General features: G+C 35.7%; 1 protein-coding gene across 1 annotated transcript; it reads left to right on the top strand.

Annotated features, from left to right (window-relative positions):
• The first annotated feature begins 4,816 nt into the window (after nucleotides 1–4,816).
• On the top strand, nucleotides 4,817–14,651 carry LOC129283384 (sodium- and chloride-dependent GABA transporter 2-like). Its single transcript, XM_064112666.1, has 3 exons — nucleotides 4,817–5,206; nucleotides 9,838–10,043; nucleotides 11,550–14,651. Exons 1-3 carry the CDS (start codon nucleotides 5,124–5,126, stop codon nucleotides 11,840–11,842), a joined length of 582 nt encoding a protein of 193 aa, XP_063968736.1. The 5' UTR covers nucleotides 4,817–5,123; the 3' UTR covers nucleotides 11,843–14,651.
• The last annotated feature ends 8,093 nt before the right edge of the window (nucleotides 14,652–22,744 follow it).

Here is a 22,744-nt window from a genome sequence, read left to right as displayed (position 1 = left end):
CACCACATCAAGGAATGACGCACCAGTCATTTCAATGGTGTGGGATTGAATCCCACTGCTGCCACCACCACATCAAGGAATAACACAAGTCAATTCAATGGTGTGGGTTCAAATCCCACTGCTTCCACCACCACATCAAGGAATGGCATACCAGTCATTTCAATGGTGTGGGTTCAAATCCCACTGCTGCCACGAGTCACGACCACATCAAGGAATGATGCACCAGTCATTTCAATGGTGTGGGTTTGAATCCCACTGCTGCCACGACCACATCAAGGAATGATGCACCAGTCATTTCAATGGTGTGGGTTTTAATCCCACTGCTGCCACCACCACATCAAGGAATAACATACCAGTCATTTCAATGGTGTGGGTTCAAATCCCACTGCTGCCACCACCACATCAGGGAATGACACATCAGTCATTTCAATGGTGTAGGTTTTAATCTCATATCTGCCACCACTATTTAGGAATAACACACCAGTCAGTGTGGGTTCAAATGGGAAACATCAAGATTTCTGCATCAAGTGTGCAATGACTTGACATTGGCATTGAGAATTATTTTCCCATGTCACCCTTTTGAAAGGTTTAGAAGAAAATCATTCATCAAAGGAGAATGAAACCCAAAATTTAATACCACATAATATCATTGATAAGTACATGACAATCAAAATGAATCCACTTATACCCCAATCTGATTTCCCAGTATCGAGTACCACCTCTTCAAAGTTGGGCTTCTTCAGGTTCGAAGTCTCTGAATGGAGATCGCCATTGTTGTGGGGTTCGTTCAAAATTGTGATGTCAGCGACGTACAACTGCTCTCGGTAGTATCGGTACTTCCATGTACATAATGCATAGCTAGCTATACGGGCTGAAACCGCCCCCCAAGTTTGCATAATATAGATACTTTTTTTACCAGAAATAAATAAAATATACACATAAAACACTTAAAAATAATATTAAAAAGCTATTTAAATTATTTTATTGTTAAAAAACACAAATTGATGAGTTTTGATGAAAGTTTTTACAAATTTATTTACGATATCCAAATTGGCAAATTTGACAACGCTAAATTTATATGTACTGTACTGTACGGACGGTCATGTACCCTGAACCGAGTGATCGTGTTATGTTGGAAGTTTGGTTATTTATCCCGTTTGAATATCGGGAAATTGTTGATTGTGCTATATATCTAGCGTTGTTTATTATTTGTTACCGTCGATTTTAAATAAAACAACATATCGCGGACGTTTGTATTGAAATGGAAGGCCGAGAGCCTACGACTTCGAGCCACAAATAGATCTACTCGGCCAAAGAAATCGCTCAACAAAAGAGCTAACTTAGAGGTAGTAGAGTAGAGGCACGGTCAGCAGCAGCCACCCAATTTTTTTAGAGAGAGATTTCTGGCCTCAGCTTCTGCGGATCGTGAATTAGGTAAAAGCTAGCTGCATTTTGTCCCCTTTTCTGACCGATTTCGGCAGCCATACGTTTGGCAGTATACCATCCTGATCAGCATTGTTTTACGCTAGCAATCACAGGCGCTCGCCGGGGTCGGACACTGAGTTGTACGTCGCAGACGTCACAACCCCCCACGGAGATATGGGGAGTATGAGCAAAATGGCGACCTCCACGGGTCTTTCGAATATCAAAATATTGATAACTTTGACTTGGCATATCATGGGAAATAGGAAACCGTTCTGCCTCATTTTAATTTTATTTTAATTAGTGAAGTGTAATTGGCTTATGACCAGATAATAAATCTATCCTTTCATTTTCCTTTAAGCATATCAAGTGAAACATGACTTAAAGTAACTAGGCATGGAAATAAAAACCAGAATGGAAATAGATAGGTTGAACAATTTGTGACCTGAATTGTGTACATGAATAACAGAAATGAAAAAAAATACAAAAAATATGAAAGTGTCAGAATTAAAAAAGATACAAATACAGATGATAAATTAGCTTGAGCAAAATTTGTTATAAAATATGTAAAATATACACAATTGGACGTGTGCAAGTGTATCATAAAGAGTCACTTTCATGGACACACACAGGCTCATTCAAATAAATAGCACTGCAATCTGTTTGTGCATCCCATGCACAGAGCTACCTGCAGAAATGACCATAGCGTTGTAGAATGGTTGATGTTATTTCTCTAGATAATATATTTTGCTAAAAAGTCACAAGGTAATGTGAGTGGAAAATGGTGTCATCCATGGTTATCTTTTTGGAATTTAGACAATATGAGACTGTTACGATATTTTTTAATCAATTAACCCTTTAACTCCAACTACTTGTCAGTTATAACCTCTTGAACAAATTTTCATGAATTTCCAATGTATTTGCATGTTCAGTTATACTCTCAATTATTTATCTATGTACTTTTGGGGTAAGGTGCCCTGTAAAAAAACTTCACACAAAGCAACAGAGCCAGAGGTAAATCAGACTGGTTTGGATTGGTTCCAAAATTGTGAACATTGCTTTGTCAAGGAAATGGATGCAACATGTATTCAATCTGGTACCTGCACTTTTGTTATGTGTCAGGCATGCTAAAATAATAGCTGAGTTAATTCCAACAAGACCAATTATCCACATTTCCACATAATTGCAATATATCTTATTTTACTCATTTTTGTAATCTATTTTTGGGGGGTACTTAAGACCTGTGTAACTCACAGTTTATGTAGAAATTTTAAAAGTCCATATGACTCAAAAGTTTAGCTGCCCAATTACAAACTTTCCACATATTCCACAGATGGACAAATGATAATGCGTATGAGAAATGGTCAAGTGGTGAAAACGGGCGGATCCAGGATTTTTTTAAAGGGGGAGGGGCACATTTCCTGAGGAAAAATTTGACAAGCCCCCCCCCCCAAAAAAAAAAGTTTTAAAGGGATGGTCCAGGTTAGAAATATTTATATAAACTCAATAAGAAGAGTAAAATCCACAGAGCAAAATGCTGAAAATTTGATCAAAATCGGATAACAAATAACAAAGTGAGTGGATTTTAAAGATTTGCATTATTCCGGTGAAACAGTTCTAGGCATGTCTTTATGAATATTCATTAGGTGGGCTGATGATGTCATATCCCCACTTACTCTTTTGTATTTTATTATATGAAATTAGGTTTAGTAAAAAAAATAACCAAGAACTTTATTGGATTGACAACTGATTGAGTGCATTAGTTATTTATTGCTGCAACTTACATGTATGTCATCATAATGGAGACATAATTTACACATGTATGAAAAAATTAAACATGATTATGATTTCATGTAATAACATAAGAAAAAGGAAAGTGGGGATGTGACATCATCAGTCCGTCTAATGAATATCCATGATGATGACGTGCATATAACTGTTTTTCACAAATTAAAATAAATAAAAATTAAATAACTTTCTTATTTGTTATCCGATTTTGATGAAATTTTCAGCATTTTGCTCTGAGTTTTACTCTATTTATTTAGATATAAATATTTTCTGCCCGGACCATCCCTTTAACCAAAAATTAAGAGGATTTTGTCCATGAAAAAATTTGACAGGCAATAAAAAATAAAAAGGTCTCCTCTTTCAAAAAAGGGGGAGGGGGCACATTTCTGTTTTAACGGCATTTTTACGGCTGTGCCCCCCCTGGATCTGCCAGTGGGTGAAAATATAAAGTATTTGTCAAAATGAATAATTTTAAAAAGTAAAAAAGGGGCCTAAGCTTTCGATCCTACATGTAGCAGAATCTTCGTCGGAGGCAAAATGACAAACATATATTTTGCCTCCGACAAAGATTCTGCTAGGATCGAAAGCTTAGGCCCCTTTTTGACTTTCTAATTTACTCAATTGGCTCTCTTTTATTAGACAAGCAGTTTTCAGCAGCTTCTTTTTGCCAATGAATAATTTTGACATCTTTGTCAGATTAATAAACTTCAGGTCTGTCAAATGTTGAAAGATAACCAAGATGTTTATCCATGCTTAAGCGGGCAAAATCTCCTGACACTGTGACAGGAAGAAAAATAGAAAATAGATAAGGTTCATTTTTTATGCTAAAAAAAAAAAGTTGTTGCCTTAACAAAGCAAGCAAGAAAAAAAAAAATGTTTGCACATCAAGGACGGCATCCCCGTTTGTCTCAGCCCACTAATAATTTTTGGAAATAGGCCCCTGGATGATAACATCTTCTGATGAACTCTCCTACAGTACACAATGACACCGTCAATGACACTGATATGATTGGTTCATTTCTGGTTACGTTTGGCGCATGTTGCCGGCCAGATGTGATGTCACAATGTGTTTGAGTTCATGATGCACTCTGATTGGCTACTAGTATAAATCCAGAGGGACTGATATCAGCAATAGGTTAAAAGTTTAGCAGTCACCTGTAAACCCCATGCAACTGTTTGTTTTGCTTATCATAATGCAAGTGCATGTGCATAAATGTTTGTTCCTCCCCCTATTGTGTTCCCTGTTGTGTAAACAAATGGAAACAAAATTTCATTGTATGTATTTCTCAAATATTTACAAGTTACAGTTTTCCTGTAAACACAGAGTAAAGTGCAAATACATGTACTTGCAAACAAGTTTTATTGTTTGAGAGATGAAATGTTGTATTCCTTGACGTTTGTTAATTTCCATCTCTAATATTTGATCTCCTAAAGTTGATCTACAGCACCAACCAGTACAAATTTAGGAATTTTATATAGAATACCCCTGGTACGTAAACATCAGGCCAAAGTCCAGTATTCTAGGCATCATTATTTTTATCATTTCCTCTGTTATAGAATCCTATGTTTTATATAATCAATTCGTATTTACTTACGGTACTTGATTGTAGGTTCTCAAATGTTTACAAGTGTTAGCATTGTCCTATCAGCTTCTATGTTCTTTTGGATAGGCCTGCTTTGGGACATCAGTACTTTATATCGTCCCTGGATATCACCCAGATTCAATTCTGAAATAGATCAGTTTAGCTCGGAGCTTCTGGAACATCAGGTTCAAAAACTGCAGCTGTGTACTGGTATCTCTATAATTGCTTTCATTTAATGTCCTTTAATGTGACATATGATAATCTGCAGCAGAATAATTCAGGAAACCATTGTCATTTGAGGGTCACAGGAAGTCTTGCATTTCCATCAAAATGGGTGAGAAAGGAGAAGAAAATGATTTTGCGGTGGTCAATCCCGCTCTTGTCGAAGATGAAAAGGACTCTCATGCCACCAGGTAAAGAGGTTACCTGTGATTTTTTTTTTTTTTTACACTCGTAATTTTTTATTCATTTTAAGATTTTTCAGGCACTTTTCCATGCATTTGTTCTTCATAAAAAGATTCTAGTACAAGAATACTTTTAGTTCCATCTGTAAAAAAGATTAACCATATATTTTATCTTAAATGTATGCTGATAAATTTTGATCATACTAATGGTTATAAATAATTTTATTTTAGATGAATTGAATCGGCCTACACACATACATGTAGTATAAGAATAAAAACGATAGGTTATTTCCGGTTTTGATAGGCCCTTGCTATTTTGTCAGATTTCCTTGATTTTATTAACAGGGAAAACTTCATGTTCCAAACCAAAGAAACTTTGAAGAAAGTCTTCGAAATACACTCCCAACAGATATTCATAATTTTCAGTTAAATCACTGTGCTAATTATTGTGAGTTTGTGACCATAGAACTCTCTTTTGTTGGTGAACTATATTTTTTTCCTTTCCTTTTGCTTTACTTAAAATAAATTTGTTTTTATTAATCAGTCAGCTTACCAGCGTGATTCAAGACATCTGTTTAAAGCGTCCTCTGGATAACATTACTTCATTATTATGGATGATGTATTAATTTATTATTTATTCATTATTACTGTACATTATACATGTCTGTATATTCACACTGACCTGCACAAGTTAAAAAAAATCTGTTTTGCTGCATTAATACTGTTTCAATCTTTGCAGTGACTGGTCAGTAGTGACCTGCAGAGTGTGCCGTTTGCCTCAATCGTCACAAGACATTTGTTTCATGTGAGAAATTGTGAGGCATGCAAATAATAATGTGTTGTAACGTCATGATTTCAGTTTCTAGCAGTAACACATGTCTTTTTAAGACTATGTACTCTAATTTGAAATTTTGAATAGTTAATATTTATTCCAAGTTTCCAGTACTATAATTTTATTGTCATTTCTACATGTAAAAAGGGATGCTGATCAGGTTTGCTAACATACCGTACGGTATATAGAACAGACGTACAGTACAAGACAATAAGTGAAAAATGCTGACTCATGGTGATGAAGCAGTATTTCTTTCGTTCATGATCAATAACTACAATTAATTCCTTGGGTTTCTGTTTAGGCTGTATGCCAAGAGACAATGACTTTTGAGTGTTTTTGTGTGATATGGGACCTTTGGGTATCTTGGTGTTGATTTTGCACACAGTCGGGCCATTCCATATGCCTATCGCTAGTTCCAAACAGTGTGTGTTCTCATAAAGTGTGCTTGTGATTCTTTGAAATCATATTTATTTCCAGCGAACCAGTGTACCAATCAAACTGGGAAAATTTACAGTGAGTATTGAGATTGACAAGGGGCATTGCTGAGTAAAATACCGTACATGTGTATTTGATCAAATACACTGTTTGCTGAATATTCTATTGTATACGGTAATCAAATGATATCTCCTTGGTATAATGTAATGTGCCTTATGCAGTGTCTGTTTCGTCAAGGAAATCACTCTAACTAAAGGAGTTATATCTCCTTGGTTGCACAGCGCTACATCATTATTGTAACATTGTACATGTAGAGGTTTTTATCTTAATAATTTTTTTAATCACTGTTTTTTTTTCTCTTTCTCTTTGATCACCGTTTTGTAGTCCTATCGAAAATGTCTACAAAAAGTAGAAATATAAAAAAAACACGAGACTTAACTGCTATAACAAGTAAAAAGCTTAAAAAAACATAAAAGAAATGACCAAGGGTCCACTAATTTTGTTCATCTCAGTTACGTTGGTATTAAGATACAAGGACATTGAGGTATGGAATTTCATCGGGGTTTTCTAACCACCATTGTTTTGTCCATGTAGAAATATAGAGAATTGAAACTTGGGTTGGCGATAACAGGCGAGAAGAAAATGTTGTGTGTGAAACATTAAATGCCGGCTGTAGTTAAACAGTGGTAGTCTATAATCAACTTACAGCTGAATACAGCAATACTATGTATGAGTTATGACAACCCACGTGATTTTATGTAATATTTCCCTAATCAGGTACATGTATATTGCTGAGAAACTGATAAAATAAAGACTTTCACATGAAACTCCTTTATCCTTACCTCTTTTCTCACTTCCTCTTAAATTTCTCTTTCATGTATTAAATCAAACAAATTCAATTCAAATGGAATATATTAGTGAATGCAAATCTATTTATATAGTGTTGTCAAAATGGTACCCTTTCAGTAAGCCAAGCATTGCTCTGAACTTTTTTTTAAACCATTCCATATATTTTCTGAAATTCCATGGACAAAACAATGTACATTTTTATCTTCTGATTCTGTGACTTAATTTATAGTAATTTGTTGGGTATTGCTTAAGAGGCATGTACATGTATGAATGTACAGTAACGTCTAAATATGCATTTAAGTGTAAATAACTTGAGAGAACTGATTGGAATGAATACATTTTTTTAAAGGCAAATAAGAAGCCTTAAAAAATGTTTTACCTACCCTATGCTACAGAAACTGATTTTTTTTTAAAAATAGGAATGTACTGTATATCCCATTATCCTGGCAGTTTTGGCTGCCTCAATTTAAAGAAATCACTCCTCAACATTATTTTTTTTTAAATCCTATAAATAGCAGCCAAATCCTCTTCATCAAATCATGTGATTTCAAACAGAATAAAAGGAAAAGGTAGAGATACACTCTCTTGTTGTGTATAATCTGAAAGAAAGATAGTCTATTAAAAGAGAAGGGGAGAGCAGATAGAAGAGGCATCTTAAAAAAAACTTGAATTCATTATTCCAGGTCAACCAAAGATATATATAATTTTGGATAGCATGGAGTGACTTAGTAATTTAGTCATTTTTTCTTGTCTCAATATGTCTACTGAGAGTAGAGTTCTAGTCTGAATGTGTCTATAAGTGGATGATAGCGTGCTGCATGATAATTTTTATTTTGGAGTGGTACTTGAAGGGTTTATTTCCCATGCTGTACTTCAGAGCTTTTTTTAGTTACATTGATCTGTTTATAGCAATTACTAATCGATTATGTTTCGAAATCAGAGTGGTGTTTTCATCAATAGGAAATTGAGAAGGCCCAGATAGTTTCACATCATGGTTCAATTCTGTGTTATTCTAGAGCAAAACCATATGATACGTGCGTTTCCTTTTTGTTCTTTTTGGATAAATTTAGATGTAAATTTTTAATTTAAATGTTTAATTTTAATTTAAATGTAGATGTAAAAATATATTTCTACTGAAATTTAAATGCTTGATAAATTCTACACAAGTACATGTAACTCTATTAACCTGTTGTGTAGTACTATATGCATTTTCAGATTGTGATTTCATTTCTTTTTAAAATTTGTGAAATGATACAGTGTACATTGTTCTTTTTCAATAATTTTGTTCATAACTCTGATTTATTTCTTTCCTTAGTTCCATGCTCTATAGTGAATAAATAAAGTGACATTTTAACTGTGAATATAGAATGAATTGGAATAAAATATTTTTCATTCAATAGGCCATCAATAATTACGGGGTTAGCTTGAATATTCCACTTTCATTTCACACAGCATTTTTGCAAAGTGGGCTAACCTTTCCTTACCTATAGTACAGGATTATCTGGCCCTGCAAAGTAGCAGGGTTAACTTCGACGGGCATTCGTGGTGTTAATATACTTTTCATATTGCATTTCCTTAACCACATAATATCTTTTTTGGGGATTCACACTGTCTTTCTTAACCCCATACTATTTGCTTAGCAGGGGATAATGCCTTAACCCCGGACTATCACACAGCTCATGAATATTTATGATTTTACCATACAGAGTGCGTTAAACATGCAATTTCGACTGGCTAAAGCTTAGCCCCACTTTTCCTTAGCCCACTTTCGTTTCACACTGCATCTCTTAGCACCACAATTGTAGTGCTAACCCTGCCTTTTTGCAGGACCAGATAGTACCGTACTATTTACCGTGCTAGCCCACTTTGCTAAAACGAAGTGTGTGAAAATGATGTGGGCTAAGCTTAACCCCAGGAAATTGGTGGGGCTAAGACAACCCCCCCCCCTTAGCCCCCTTAGCCCCACCAATTTCCTGGGGTTAAGGAAAAAAAGTGCAGTGTGAAAAGTTAAGATAGCAAGTGTAAAAAGAAACCCGACCAAGCCAAGGAAGGTGGTTGATATATCTCCTCGGGCGAACGAAGCCAGCCTTGTTGTCCAATCAGAGATAGCGCTCATGAATGGCTACCACTTGTCCGGGAATACTGAATTTTGTTGCGGGAAAAGCAAGCATTTTCTATGCCGGGGTTAGGCAGAATATTTGGCCTGTTTTAAAAGGAAAAAAAAAAGTAGTATGGGGTTTAGGATAGTATGGGGTACACAGAGGAGACCACTTGAAATTAAGTGCATTCACTCTTTGTGATATTTACTTCAGTTTCCTTCCTAATGTTTTTCAAGATTATGTCTCTGTGTCCAAAATCCTTATTTTAATCTATTACAGTGCAACCGGCATTGTTTGGTATCATTGTTACTTTTTAAATCTATTTATTTTTATTATTTTCAGTATTGTTACGCTGTCATTTTTCCTTATCATTTACATTCGGAAATCTGTATTGAAAACAATATCTTTGCTTACTTTTGGTGCAGTACCAAGGAGCTTGAAAGCAACATGCCATCGTCAAAGGCAAGCTTCTCTCCCCTCAAAGGATCGACAGCGCCCAAGGCAGGTTATCCCGGTGCCAGCAGGGAGAAGTGGGGCAACAAGGCTCAATTTATCCTTGCCTGTGTGGGATATGCTGTTGGTCTCGGAAACGTCTGGAGGTTCCCTTATCTCTGTTATAAGAGTGGTGGAGGTGAGAAATATTAATCGCTTTCTGTTGGTCCCATGTCATAAAAAAAATTCAGAAAGGCACAATTTCTATAACAAGGAGTTATTTTAGCCAATCAAATTGAATAATTTCAGTAGCTTTGAACTGTTATTGCAAATTTGTTATTTTAATCAGTTTTATGAAACCGGCCCCTTGATATTAACATATAAATGCTACAGACACACCAATGAAACTAACTCCAAACTGATAAAAGGTCTGTCATTGCATAACATTTAGCTTTTGTCAGTCTCTATTATCAATTTTGCCAGTGTGGCTGTATTTGATATTACTACATGATTTTGCCTTGATTGCGCAAGTATTCTTCCTTTTCATTGGTCAAAATGAGATATGGAAATTGATGTTTGATTTAAAAAAACTGCCATGTCATTAATCACACCCACATGCACTTTGACATCCAAAGTAGCTTTATAAACATTTGTCTTGTGTAAATATCACGGCTGGCTCCCTCCCAACAAATTAAGATCATGTGAAAAAAATTGGCGCGTTTATATATAAATCTGATTTAAGAACCGTGCTTTATCAAAAAAAAAACCTCTGATCTTTGATTAACCCACTTAGCCTGTGCCGGAGATGACTTGGGCTAGGGTCTATGGGAAATGTGTATTATACTGAAATTAAATGATGGTCAACGGATAAAGGTCTGTACCTAACGGATGTCTGATTTTAAACAGGATCTTTTCGTATTTTTTGTTGCCTGTTCCTAATTGAATTTTCCTCTTCCAGCAGTCAAGGAGTTCCAAATTGTGACTTGGAATTTGATTTTAGCAAATCTTGCAAAGGTATTTGCATGATCCAAATCTAAACCACATTCCAAATGCCTACTGAAAAAAAGTTTTAGAAAATTTTAAATGGTTTTGAATGACAAATGTTTCTACTTTATTATATTCATGAAAATGATAATGAAGCAAGACTGGGGCCCGTATTCTGAAGTCTGATTTAACTTAGACCATGGTATAACTCTGCTAAAATTATGAGGAGCAAAAAAAAATATTAAAAAAATCTGCTTACGTTGTATATTTCTTATATTTACTATTGTTTCCCTTTGCTCTCATAATGAAGACAATATTTCAGTTATCATTCTGAGACAGTTATAAATGATTTGAGTGTCATATGAGTTAATAAATTGAACATGTGCTTATAAAGATTTGTTCCCCAATTGGCTCTCCATAGCTAAACCACAACTGAGTTTGAATTAAATCCGACTTCAGAATACGGGCCTTGGAGTTCCATTTGACTTTGATAATTCCAATGGTTCCCTGGTTTTATGCTATATTGGATAATGAATCATTTGTAAAAATCTTATCATAGCATATAATACTAATTCTTGTTTACATATGGACAGCATTTGATATCCTTAAATAATGTACATATTTAAAAACAGATTCATTTGATTCAACTTTAATCTAAATCCCTGCACACTCAGCAATGTTACATCTAAGGTCGATTTCTTTTGTTGTTTGTTGTCATCAGGTGCCTTCTTGATACCATACTTCCTGACATTGTTCTTGACCGGGATACCTCTTCTACTCCTTGAGTTTGGTCTTGGACAGTACATCCGCCATGGCCCAGTTGTGGCCTTTAAGAAGATCACCCCTCTGTTCAAAGGTGAGAATTCCAGGGGCCTATCAAGCCAAAACTATCTTTATTTAAAAAAAAGATATACGATTGATCCAATTAAAGGGGAAGTTCACCCTGAAGAAAAAATAATAAGATATATTGATCAAGGTTTGAGGAAAATCCATTATAGAGTAAGGAAGTTATAAAAATATCAATTTTTGGATTTGTGACGTCATAAACGATCAAAGTAAAATGCATAAATTTCAGTTGAAGAATGACTGCACTGCGGTTTTGAATTTTGCGCAAAACGTGACACCCCACTGAGAGCGTTTCCATAGCAACAAGATCGCTTTACGTGAAGTGATTTTGAAAACCACATTCTTGTGATCAAGTGGGACGCTAGCAAAGTGATCTTCCAAACTGCTTTCCTGAATCAGTTTCCATTAAACTAGTTTTAGAAAGTGTAATGAGAACGGCCTCTATAAAGTTATGTAGCGCACCCTGCTCATTTTTTTGTCTCGCCTGAACAAAATTTGGCAGGGACAACTTACAAAGGGGCAGTACAGTACAGATGCTGCCTTGATCATTTTTAAATCAAATGTGATGAAAAATTATGTACATGTTTGTCTGAAAGTATAATGTTGACAAAGGAATGTATAAAAAGTGTAATGGGAAGATGTGCTATCTGTATTTATTGAATGATATGATGATAGAAAGGACTATCCTCACATGACAACATTAATTTGGCGAGTTTCATTCATATCTGTGCAATTATTCGTATTGTCTTGTAAATTTCATGAATGAGTTTTTGAACATTTAATGCTCTGTGACTGAACAGACCAGTGTGGGCAATTACACCTGTTTTTGTCTCTGCTCCAGGGAAGAGAGAGTGCACCACATCTGCTGGTGCAAGGCACATATGTTTCTTTTCATGGTTCCTCATTAAAGGGCGTGTTTTATTAAAGGTCTAGTCCACCTCAGAAAATTTTTCCAGTATCCATTCCAGTATTCATTTTCCAGTATCCTTGACCTTTCTTATTTTTAGCCGTACATATCGTCGGCGTTCATCCGAAACGTATCAGGCAATTCTGGTTTTTTTTTAATCAATTTTGATATTTTTGCAGAATATTAATGTACAAGTCCTATTCTATTCATAACTGAATTTCTAGGCAGCAATTTATTTTAGTTTCTGAGATATGAGGGGATATTCACGGCGATGCCATACAAATTTTTAATAAAATGCGCAAATCCCATTGGAAACATGTACTGTAGCAGAGCGATACAACGTTTTGACTTACCGTGATTTCAATGCGCACGGTCAACCAAACTGCCGTATCGGCCATCTGCACTGCATTGACTTTGCACGTGAAAAGCGATACAACATTTTGACTACCGTAATCGCGTGCATTGAAATCGCAGTCAGGGTTGTTGTATTCCCTATGGCGTTTTTGTACAGGGGAAATCTAAACCGCTCAAACCGAAATTACAAGCACGGAGCTCTTTTGCGATATTTTCTATAATCCTTAGTTTTGTGTAAAAATGGGATACCATTGTCAAGCAATTGTCTTTGTCTTTCCAACCATGTATTTTTCTAGCAATGAATATGCTGTTAGGCTGGAGAAATAAGTGTGAAAATCATATCATCAATTTTCGCAATGAATGAGTAGCTGAAAATGATAGTTCCTACACTTTCATGAGATTGGAATGTTGGATGATACGTTATTGATCCTTTAAAGATTCAAAAGAACTTTCTAGATTCAGGAGAGTATGATTGTCGTGCATATATATCAAGGCATATATATGGTACACTATTACTTCCTTAATCATTTTTCTGAGATATACTTTCACACAATGTTTTCACCAGACCCTAAAAATATGATAATCACTTCATAAAGATCATGTCAGGCCTGGTGGCTAGACACTGCATAAGGGATCCTTGGTCAACAGTCTGAATGCAGTGGTATATTGGAAGCATCGTGCTTATCCATTCGTTACTGAAGCACTTCACAGTATGGTATGCACCTGTCCCAGTTAATTATGTGTTCATCTTGTGAATAAAGGGTTATTCTTTCTGGGTCACACATGTATACTCCAGTGCAAATGCTCCTGCCCTCATCGAGGTGCTGCTTTTTCCATTGAAAGTGTTCATTCACACTAGTAGAAACCTATACCGTTTTATGGCACGCTGCTTGCTGGTACTCTTGCAGCATGCAGTATGCATGATTTGATATCTGTAACAAATGATATCCCATAACAATATAATAATTGATCAACTATGGAAAAATAGATCAATGAATGAGCAATTGGATGCAAGTATTTTATACAATTATCAATAAACACTATGGTAAATGAATGAGTGGAAGAATTATCAACATGAGTTAAGATGTAATAAGTAAAATAAAGGGAATGATGAATATGGTTACCAGTATACATGTGTAGATTCACATGTGCACAGTGCAAAATATATCGAGATGATGAAAGATCAAGCCAAGTTGAGATATGGATAGCTTCTTACATGTACATGAACAAGTGCTCTCACTAGAAAAAAATATATATTTACAAAGGTCTCTTGCAAGAACTAGTCCCACTGTTGGTTTGATATTTACTTGTTCAAAATCCACTCTGTATAAGTTTGTTTATTTATTTATTTATTCATATTCCACAAATCCTCAAAGTACATTTCATAATAAATCATTTCAATGAAAAGATGCATCAAATGCATAACATATGCAGGGTTGAAACTTACTGGTGAAATGAAAAAAAGTGGAGGGGTCTACTGAAAAGCAAAGCTTGTAAGATGTAGACCCCCTATCAAAATTATACAGTATATGATGGTAATCATATAAGTATAGTAAAAATGATCAGCAAAATTATATGAATTTATTTAGATATAAACACTGTGACATAAGTGTATACACTGTATACCAAATTATATTGACTTTAAAGTAATCAACACTAGGCCTACCTTGGATAAGTATGAAGTTCACAAAAAAATTTTAATTAGTAAGAATTCAGAAGAATTTTTTTATGAGTAATTTAAATCGGTTCAGATTAGCTGCCCCTTTTATTACTCTGTCCAGAGAATTCCAGATTTTCGGTCCTGTGAAAAATACAGTTTTGCTAGAAAATACTGTTCTTCTTTTAGGTAAGTAATAGTCATTTGACTGTCAGTCTTGTATTATATGAATGCAAATTATTATTTCTCATAAATTTCTTTTGTAGGGCATTAGGTACACTATTTCTATCTAGCTGATACATGAATTGGAATAGTTGTAAGCGGTACAGGTCACTGACTTAAAGGATACGTTTCTGATGAAACAATTCATCCGTATGAACTCTAAAGGACATATTGCATTCTGAAGTAGCATGATTTTGTTGAGTCTCATTTGAGAGGCATTTCCCCATTCCAGAGTCCCATAATTAAGATATAGTAGAGTTATTGCACAATACAACATGGATAGTGCCTGTCCTGGAAGAACGTAAATTTAAGTTTGTTGATGACTCAAATATTTCTTGCCACAGTTTTGCAAATATTGTTGATATGAGCATTCTGTTATCAATAGTAAGACCTGAAAATTTTGTTGTTTGCACTTCTTTAATTTCAGTTTTATCTAAAAGTATTTGATGCGGCAGATGTTTCAATGAATGACTATAAAGCATTTTTTGCAGATTCAGTGACAGTTTGTTGGCTTTAATCCAGTTTGTTACTTTTTTAAATTCTGCATTCATAGTGCTCACAAGTGAATGTGGATCATGATGTGTGTAGAAAATATTGGAATCATCAGCAAAGAGAATATTATGTATTAAATACATGACAAAATATATCTCAAAGCCCTATTATGTCCTGGGGGCTGTTTCATAAAGCTGTTCTTAAGTTATGAGCGACTTTAAGAACGACTGGTGAACCCTTCTTAAGCGCTAAACCATCGCCAATTCAATACCATTTACCACAAGAAAGGATCACCATTCGTTCTTTAAGTCGCTTTTAACTTACAAACAGCTTCATGAAACACCCACCTGAACTTGGGCAAAATATTGTATGGTAAGTTTCAAAATGTGAAAAAGCCCTCAGAATTCGCCAATTTTTAAATCAACATTTGACTAATTTCCACACATTTCCACATTACAAAAAATTTAGATAAGTTTCAGAGAATTCATATATCTATTTGTGACGTTATGTGTCACAGTTTTGGCCACATGCGGCCAGTCGAGTAATTTCAAATCATATTCAATAAATATTGCAACGCTCTTTTTTGCTTTCCCTGTATTGAAAAATCAGTAATGTGTTTAATAATAATAATAATGGGTATTTAGAGGCGCTAAAAACAAAACGTACCATAGCGCGTACAATGTAGGAATAACAATTCAACATTTGCAATAATTACTACAATATTCAACATAAAAAGGGAAATTAATTATTGAGGAAAAAGGTATGTCTTAAGGGAAGATTTGAAGCCAAGAACACTGGAAGCATTTCTTATTGAAAGAGGGATAGTATTCCAAGTCTTGGCAGCTGCTACAGCAAACCGTTTTTCGGCAGAGGAGAGTTTTGACAAGGGAATGCAAAGTCTGCATGTGTCAGTGATTGAACGAAGATTACGAGAGGGTGTGTATAATTTGATGGTATTATTAAGATATTCAGGTGCTAGATGATTTAGAGTTTTGTATACATATAAACAGACTTTAAACTGAATACGTTGGAATAGAGGTAGCCAGTGGAGTTCCTTAAGTAGGGGTGTAGTGTGAGATCGGGATCCAAAGCCAAAAATTAATCGAGCGGCACGATTCTGAATAACCTCAAGTTTTCTTCTATCTCTAGCTGACAAAACAATATATAAACTATTACAGTAATCTAACCGAGAAAGAATAAGTGCTCGCACAGCATGGTGACATGTCTTAAGATCAATGAATCTACGAATCCTCCACAAATTGCTGAGATGATAATTACAATTACGGACAACCTGATTTACTTGAGCAGACAGTGTGAACATGTTATCAATGCATACTCCAAGAACAGTAGTTTTAGTGGAGATGGGGATGCATTGACCATTAACATTAAGCTGAATATGTGATATTGATTGCAGATGGCGGGCAGAAGAACAGAGAGCTATGAATTCAGTTTTGCTATTATTCAGCTGGAGATAATTAGATGACATCCACCTACTTATTTCTGAAATACAAAGAGAGGTTTTCTCAAGTGTTTTATTTATGTTATCAAAAGAGCGCGGGTCAAAGGAACAATACAGTTGTACATCATCTGCATAACAAATATACTGTAGACCATGTTTATTGATAATGTCAGAGATGGGAGTGATATACAAACTAAACAGAATCGGCCCGAGAACTGACCCTTGGGGTACCCCAAACTCAGTGACCCACGGGTCAGACAACTCTCCGGCTATGCTTACCCTAGATGACCAACCAGTCAGGTAAGACTTAAACCATTTAAGAGCTAGACCAGATATGCGAAATCGAGATTTTAAGCGATTCAGTAGTATGGTATGATCCACAGTGTCAAAAGCTGCACTTAGGTCCAATGAGACTAAGAAAACACACTTATGCTGATCAAAATATGACAGAACATCATTCTGCAATTTCAAAAGGGCTGTCTCAGTGCTGAAATAGGATCTATATGCTGACTGCATTGGATCGTATAAACCATTATCATTTACGTGTTCTGTTAGTTGAATTGATACTACCTTTTCTATCACTTTAGCAATATGTGAAATATTACTAACAGGCCTATAATTACATAATGTGTCTTTATTAAGTTTATTCAGATTGTTTTTCTTGATTATTGGTGTAACTATAGCCTGATGAACACCATCTGGAAATGTACCCGATGATAATGAGCTGTTTACAATAGAGGTCAGAGCAGGAATATTGCTATTGACAAGTTTTTTCAAAAGCCAAGTAGGTTGAGAATCTGTTAAAGAAGTGGCATTAGACATATTGCTCACAATGCGTTTGATATTATCCTCACTGACAACCTCAAAACAATTCAACATACTTTCATGAAAAGAACTGACTTCCTGACTATCTACACTTCTTGGTTCAGGTGTATTTGTGACATTGTTGCGGATATCACTTATCTTCTTGACAAAGAACAAAGAAAAACGATTTGCTAGATCAAGAGGATTATCATACACAGGGAGAAATTTAACATTCTTGTGGAGCAGATTATTAACAACATTAAAAACTGTTTTGACATTGGCTTTACAGAGTAACTCCGTATAGTATTTTTGCTTAGCCTTAACTATGAGGTCGTTAACATGCTTGTTAGCTAGCCTAAAAGATGTGTGATCAGTGTCTGAAGAACTTTTGATCCATTTCCGTTCAATCCGTCTTCTTTCTCGACGCGCAGTAAGGATTTCCTCGTTGAACCAAGGATTGCGAACCCTTGTGGAGCGGAGACATGATTTCTGAGGAGCAAACTCATTAACGCAGGCTGCTACAGATGTGTTATATGCAGTAAGAACTGAATCAACATCACCAGCCGAGGACAAGTCATTAAGTTTGTCAATCAGTGCCTCACTAAATCCTTCGATGTCCATTTCCTTGAAGTTCCTGAAAGTCCGCTTAACTTTCTTCACCGCCGGCTGAGGATACCTGAGTACAAATCGGATGCAGTGATGATCAGACAAGAGACTATGATGAATGACAATGTCTTCAATGATGCAGCCATGACGGGTAGGACAGATGTCTGCAGAGGATTGTCCTTGATGATAACTACTATCTCTGGTCATTACAAGGTCCAAAGTGTGACCCATGTTATGGGTAGCTCCGGTGACATGTTGAACCAAGCTTGCAGATTCTATGATGGATAGGAACTGAGCTACATCAGACTTTGACGGTTTATCGACGTGAATGTTAAAGTCCCCAAGAAGAAGAACTCGCCCAGCCAATCGTGATATCTCAGCAGTAAGATCATCAAATTCTTGAAGAAAGTCTGCTGTACGGAGCTGATTCTGCACAGAAGGTGGTGGTCGGTAGACTACCAAGAAATGCAATTGACCTCCATTGCTAACAACGTGTGCTAGCTCAAATGTAGAATAAGTCAGAGAGTCATCCATTTTCAGCTTGCTTTTTGCTTGTAGTATCTGACCAGGGACAGCAAAAGTATTTATCAATACAGAGGAATATTTTCTTTGTATCTGGCCAGTAAGTCTGTAGTTAGATAGCAATTTTTTGTCTATGATCTGCAAGAAAAGGAAGAACATGTCTAACATAGACACCGTTCTCATTATACTTTCTTAAACTGGGTTACTGGAAACCAGTTTAGGAACCCAGTTTGGAAGATCACTTTGTTCGCGTTTCCATTTGATCACCTGAAATACGTAAAGCGGTCTTGTTGCTATGGGGACATGTCTCGCACAAAATTTGAAACTGCATCGTAGGCATTCCACATACAGTGTGTGGAGTAGCGTTCTCGAAATGTGCGAAGATCGCTTCCCCGAAACGAACGGTTGTGTCCTTACTTACCCTAAAACCAGTTTGACGAGGCAAAGCGATCTCCGGTTTTCTGAACCGTTTTGGAAGATCGTTTTTCAAGACCACTTCGACCGTTCTCATTACATGTTAAACTAGTTTTCTGTAAACTACATGTAGTTTCCAGGAAACTAGTTTTAGGATGGTAGTGAGAACGGTGTCATTATCCTTGCAGCATCAAAGTGGCTTTAAAGAGAATTTGTTGGATGGTTCTCCATGTGTTAAAACTCCTTGATCATTCGTATTCATTCAGGCCTTTGTGCAGTTTCATTGGTAATTTATCAGAAATATTTGTCTGAGAATTCTTTGAATGTATGTGTGAATGGTAAAGCACTCAACTGTAACTTTCCAGTTAGCTGTTCTTTTGTCACTGTCCATTGTTATTTTACACGGGAAGTACTCTGTTCACTTTTTTTGTTGTTCAAGAGGAACTTCATGTATCATTGCCATTGGTGTATAGCTCCTTTTCAATGTGATTTGCTGTGCAAACACATACCGGTACATGTACTACTGTCACATTTGAAAACTTACCTTTTCATTGAACATAGCCCAATGTGTACATCTTGTAAAGGAAGGAGTACATTTCCAAGAAACTAATGATAAAAATAGAACTATGAAAATGTTTTTTTTTTTTTTGCACATTTGCTTTAAAGCCTGGCTAAACATTTGGCAAAGGGTTTAACACTTGAGTATCATCTAACATGACAATCTTATATAAGTGTAGGAACAGTTGCATCTTTTTTCAACCAATGATTCTTTGTGAAAATCATTGAAGTATTTAACTCTTATACCATCTTTATACACCAAACATACTTGAAGGGCGGGGAATCGAACCCACATCTTTCAGATTGAAAGACGAGAGTCATAACCACTAGGCCACGATGCCCCCACATTATATTAAACATATCACAACTGAGTGGTTTATCTTGGTGTTGTAGCGGTGTGCCTTCATACTGAAAGAACATCGCAACAGTCGCGGGGCTGTCCCGCTGCTATTGCAATGGCTTGCCTAGTGAGACATGTAGTTTATGGTGCAGTAACTGGAGTTATACAGTGCGTATAAAAAAACGGAACAGATTTGAAAAGTCTATAAAATTTTTGTTTCAAATTATGATGTCTATATTTTGGTGTTAATAGGTAGGTGCTCTGAAGTCTTATCTTTCAAATGTCATTAAAAAAATTTAGTTTCGTTCATGATTGAGCGAACACGGAATGTTTTTGTATGGGGTTAAAAAGGAGGCTTGCGCCAGAATGGCATAAAATGATAAATATGATGATTGGACTTTTTGCTAATCAGCAGACTTCCTCTTAAAGGGGAATGAAACCTTTGGAATAAGTAGGCTTGTTTCGAAACAGAAAAATCAAAGAATAAGAAGTAAGAAAGTTTGAGGAAAATCAGACAAATAATGAGAAAGTTATGAGCATTTGAATATTGCAATCACTAATGCTATGGAGATCCTCCCATTGGCAATGCGACAAGGATGTGTGATGTCACATGTGAACAACTTTCCCTTTGATGGACTATAAAATACCCTCAAATGTCTCTTTCTGCTTTTTCTTATGGTGATGCAAACTCTTTATTCATGATGTATTCTTTAAAAATCTGTATTACATGCCCTCCTATAGAAAGAACACATGATCTACTGATAGATGTAATAAAAGAGGCAATTTAAGTGAAATATATAATAAAGTAATTGGGAGAGTTGTTCACAAGTGACATCACATATCTTGCGCAAACAAATTTAGCAATTTGATATCAGCAGGATACAGACAAAGATCATATCTCACAACACATTCCATGCTCATAGAAAAAAAAATACACCAAGATACTTGATTGGGCACCAGATCAAAGTACTAGATTTTCATTAAATATCACAAAATTCATTCAATAATCTTTATTTTTTATCCACCCCATGAAGTAAGTAGTAACATCCACTTTTGGGGATTTTTTTCTCTCCAAACTTTAATAAAAATAGGCTTTTTAATAGCCATTGATTCAATCTGTTCCAGCAGTGGTATCAAAATCTGGTACCTCATGGAAATCGTGTATTAAAACAAGCTACATTTTAATATTTGCTGAAGGTCGAATGGTACTAAAAGGTTATGCCAGCTCAGATGAATAAAAGCAGTGCTGTGTGTGAGGTCAAGTTTTATTGACCAGTTACACAGCACAGCACACATAATGGCTGTTATCATGCAAGTGCAAATATCTTTTCATAATACGTGTATGTGTGTGATTTACTGAATACACAATGACTGAACAACGTGTCCTTGGGAAGAAATATAGGGCGCTTGGTCACCGTACAAACAAAACAATTGATGGGGTTGTACAATATAGGCATCCAACCACTTGGCTAACTCAACTGTATCATATTTCTGTATTTATTCATTTATTTCAAAAACAGAGGTGCCCATGCATTCAATAATATGCTGGTCTCCTATGGGCCCTATGTACATCTTATGCATGACATTACTTTAACATTTGTCTACTTATGTAGAGCAGGATATACATGTAGAGTCATTCTAAAAAAACATACAGTCATTCTAAAAAACTCTTGTATTTTTGTATTTTATGATTTATTTTACTTAAGACGGTATGAAGAAGGAGAATTACTCTTTCAGATAACCTATTTTCTAATTCATACTTTTTGAAGACCAAATTATTGAACATTACAGAGACCCTTCCTCGGCAACTTATTGGTTTTAGGATGGCTTGTTACATGTACGGTAGGATTATAGCCCAGGATAGTATACTAATAATGAATGTTCATGAGTACATGTACAATGGACAGAATTCTTCATGAGGTGAAAGATGAAATCTATTCAACGAGGCTCGCCTTGTTGAATGGATCATTCATTTCATCTTTCACCGAATTATATGACACCAAAAAATGATTCTTTTTCATATATTTATGAATTTTGATGCAAAATATGGACATGCAGTGCAAGCTCGGTCTGCTGATTATCGCTTACATACAACATACACGCTTCAAACATGAGTGGTTTTGTGGTGCCTGCTGTCTTGGTGCGCGTGTGCAATGGACAAAATTGTATAGATCCAAAATTGCACGATGAATGGATCCGATATTGCACGGTTGATGACATCATTGTAAAATGGGCTGAATGAGTGATATCAAACAATCAGTCAAATGACGAGGAACTTTCTATAGGTGTCATATTATTAATTTTATGTCTTTTTCTTCAGACCATTTCTCACACTGTCAGGGGCAAATTGCCCTTAGCCACAATACCTTTTTTGACACCTTCCTCACAAAAAACTTGTACATATTATATACCATGTACAACCGCTCCCTTTTTAGAGGATTTGTTCCTCTTTTTTGCTATAAATACACCAATACTTTTTTGTATGATTTGTTACTTTTTTTAAAATTTCTCATCATGGAGTATGTATTATACACAGCGCGTGACACTAGCGGCGGTCCCACAGTCCCAGACCAGTAATAATCACTGTCGGGCCAGTATCTTGTTGCATAAAAAGAACAAGTAAATTCTTGCCTACGAGCACATGTTTAAAAGGGTGAATTATCAAGTTTTGAAGTAGAGTCATTTCACATGTTTTTCACCGATCTCACTACAACAAGTTGGCGATTACTGTTACG

Source organism: Lytechinus pictus, chromosome 2, assembly GCF_037042905.1.
Source record: "Lytechinus pictus isolate F3 Inbred chromosome 2, Lp3.0, whole genome shotgun sequence".
NCBI classification, from domain to species: Eukaryota; Metazoa; Echinodermata; class Echinoidea; order Temnopleuroida; family Toxopneustidae; genus Lytechinus; species Lytechinus pictus.
Note: the sequence above shows the minus strand (reverse complement) of the source record. Positions and strands in the feature narration are given on the sequence as shown.

What these genes read in the sequence shown, in the direction of transcription:
- LOC129283384 (XM_064112666.1), top strand. Translation starts at nt 5,124, where the DNA reads ATGGGTGAGAAAGGAGAAGAAAATGATTTTGCGGTGGTCAATCCCGCT. An exon ending in AAGGACTCTCATGCCACCAG is followed by an intron (nt 5,207 to 9,837) that starts GTAAAGAGGTTA and finishes CTTTTGGTGCAG; the next exon opens with TACCAAGGAGCTTGAAAGCA. An exon ending in CTGTTATAAGAGTGGTGGAG is followed by an intron (nt 10,044 to 11,549) that starts GTGAGAAATATT and finishes TGTTGTCATCAG; the next exon opens with GTGCCTTCTTGATACCATAC.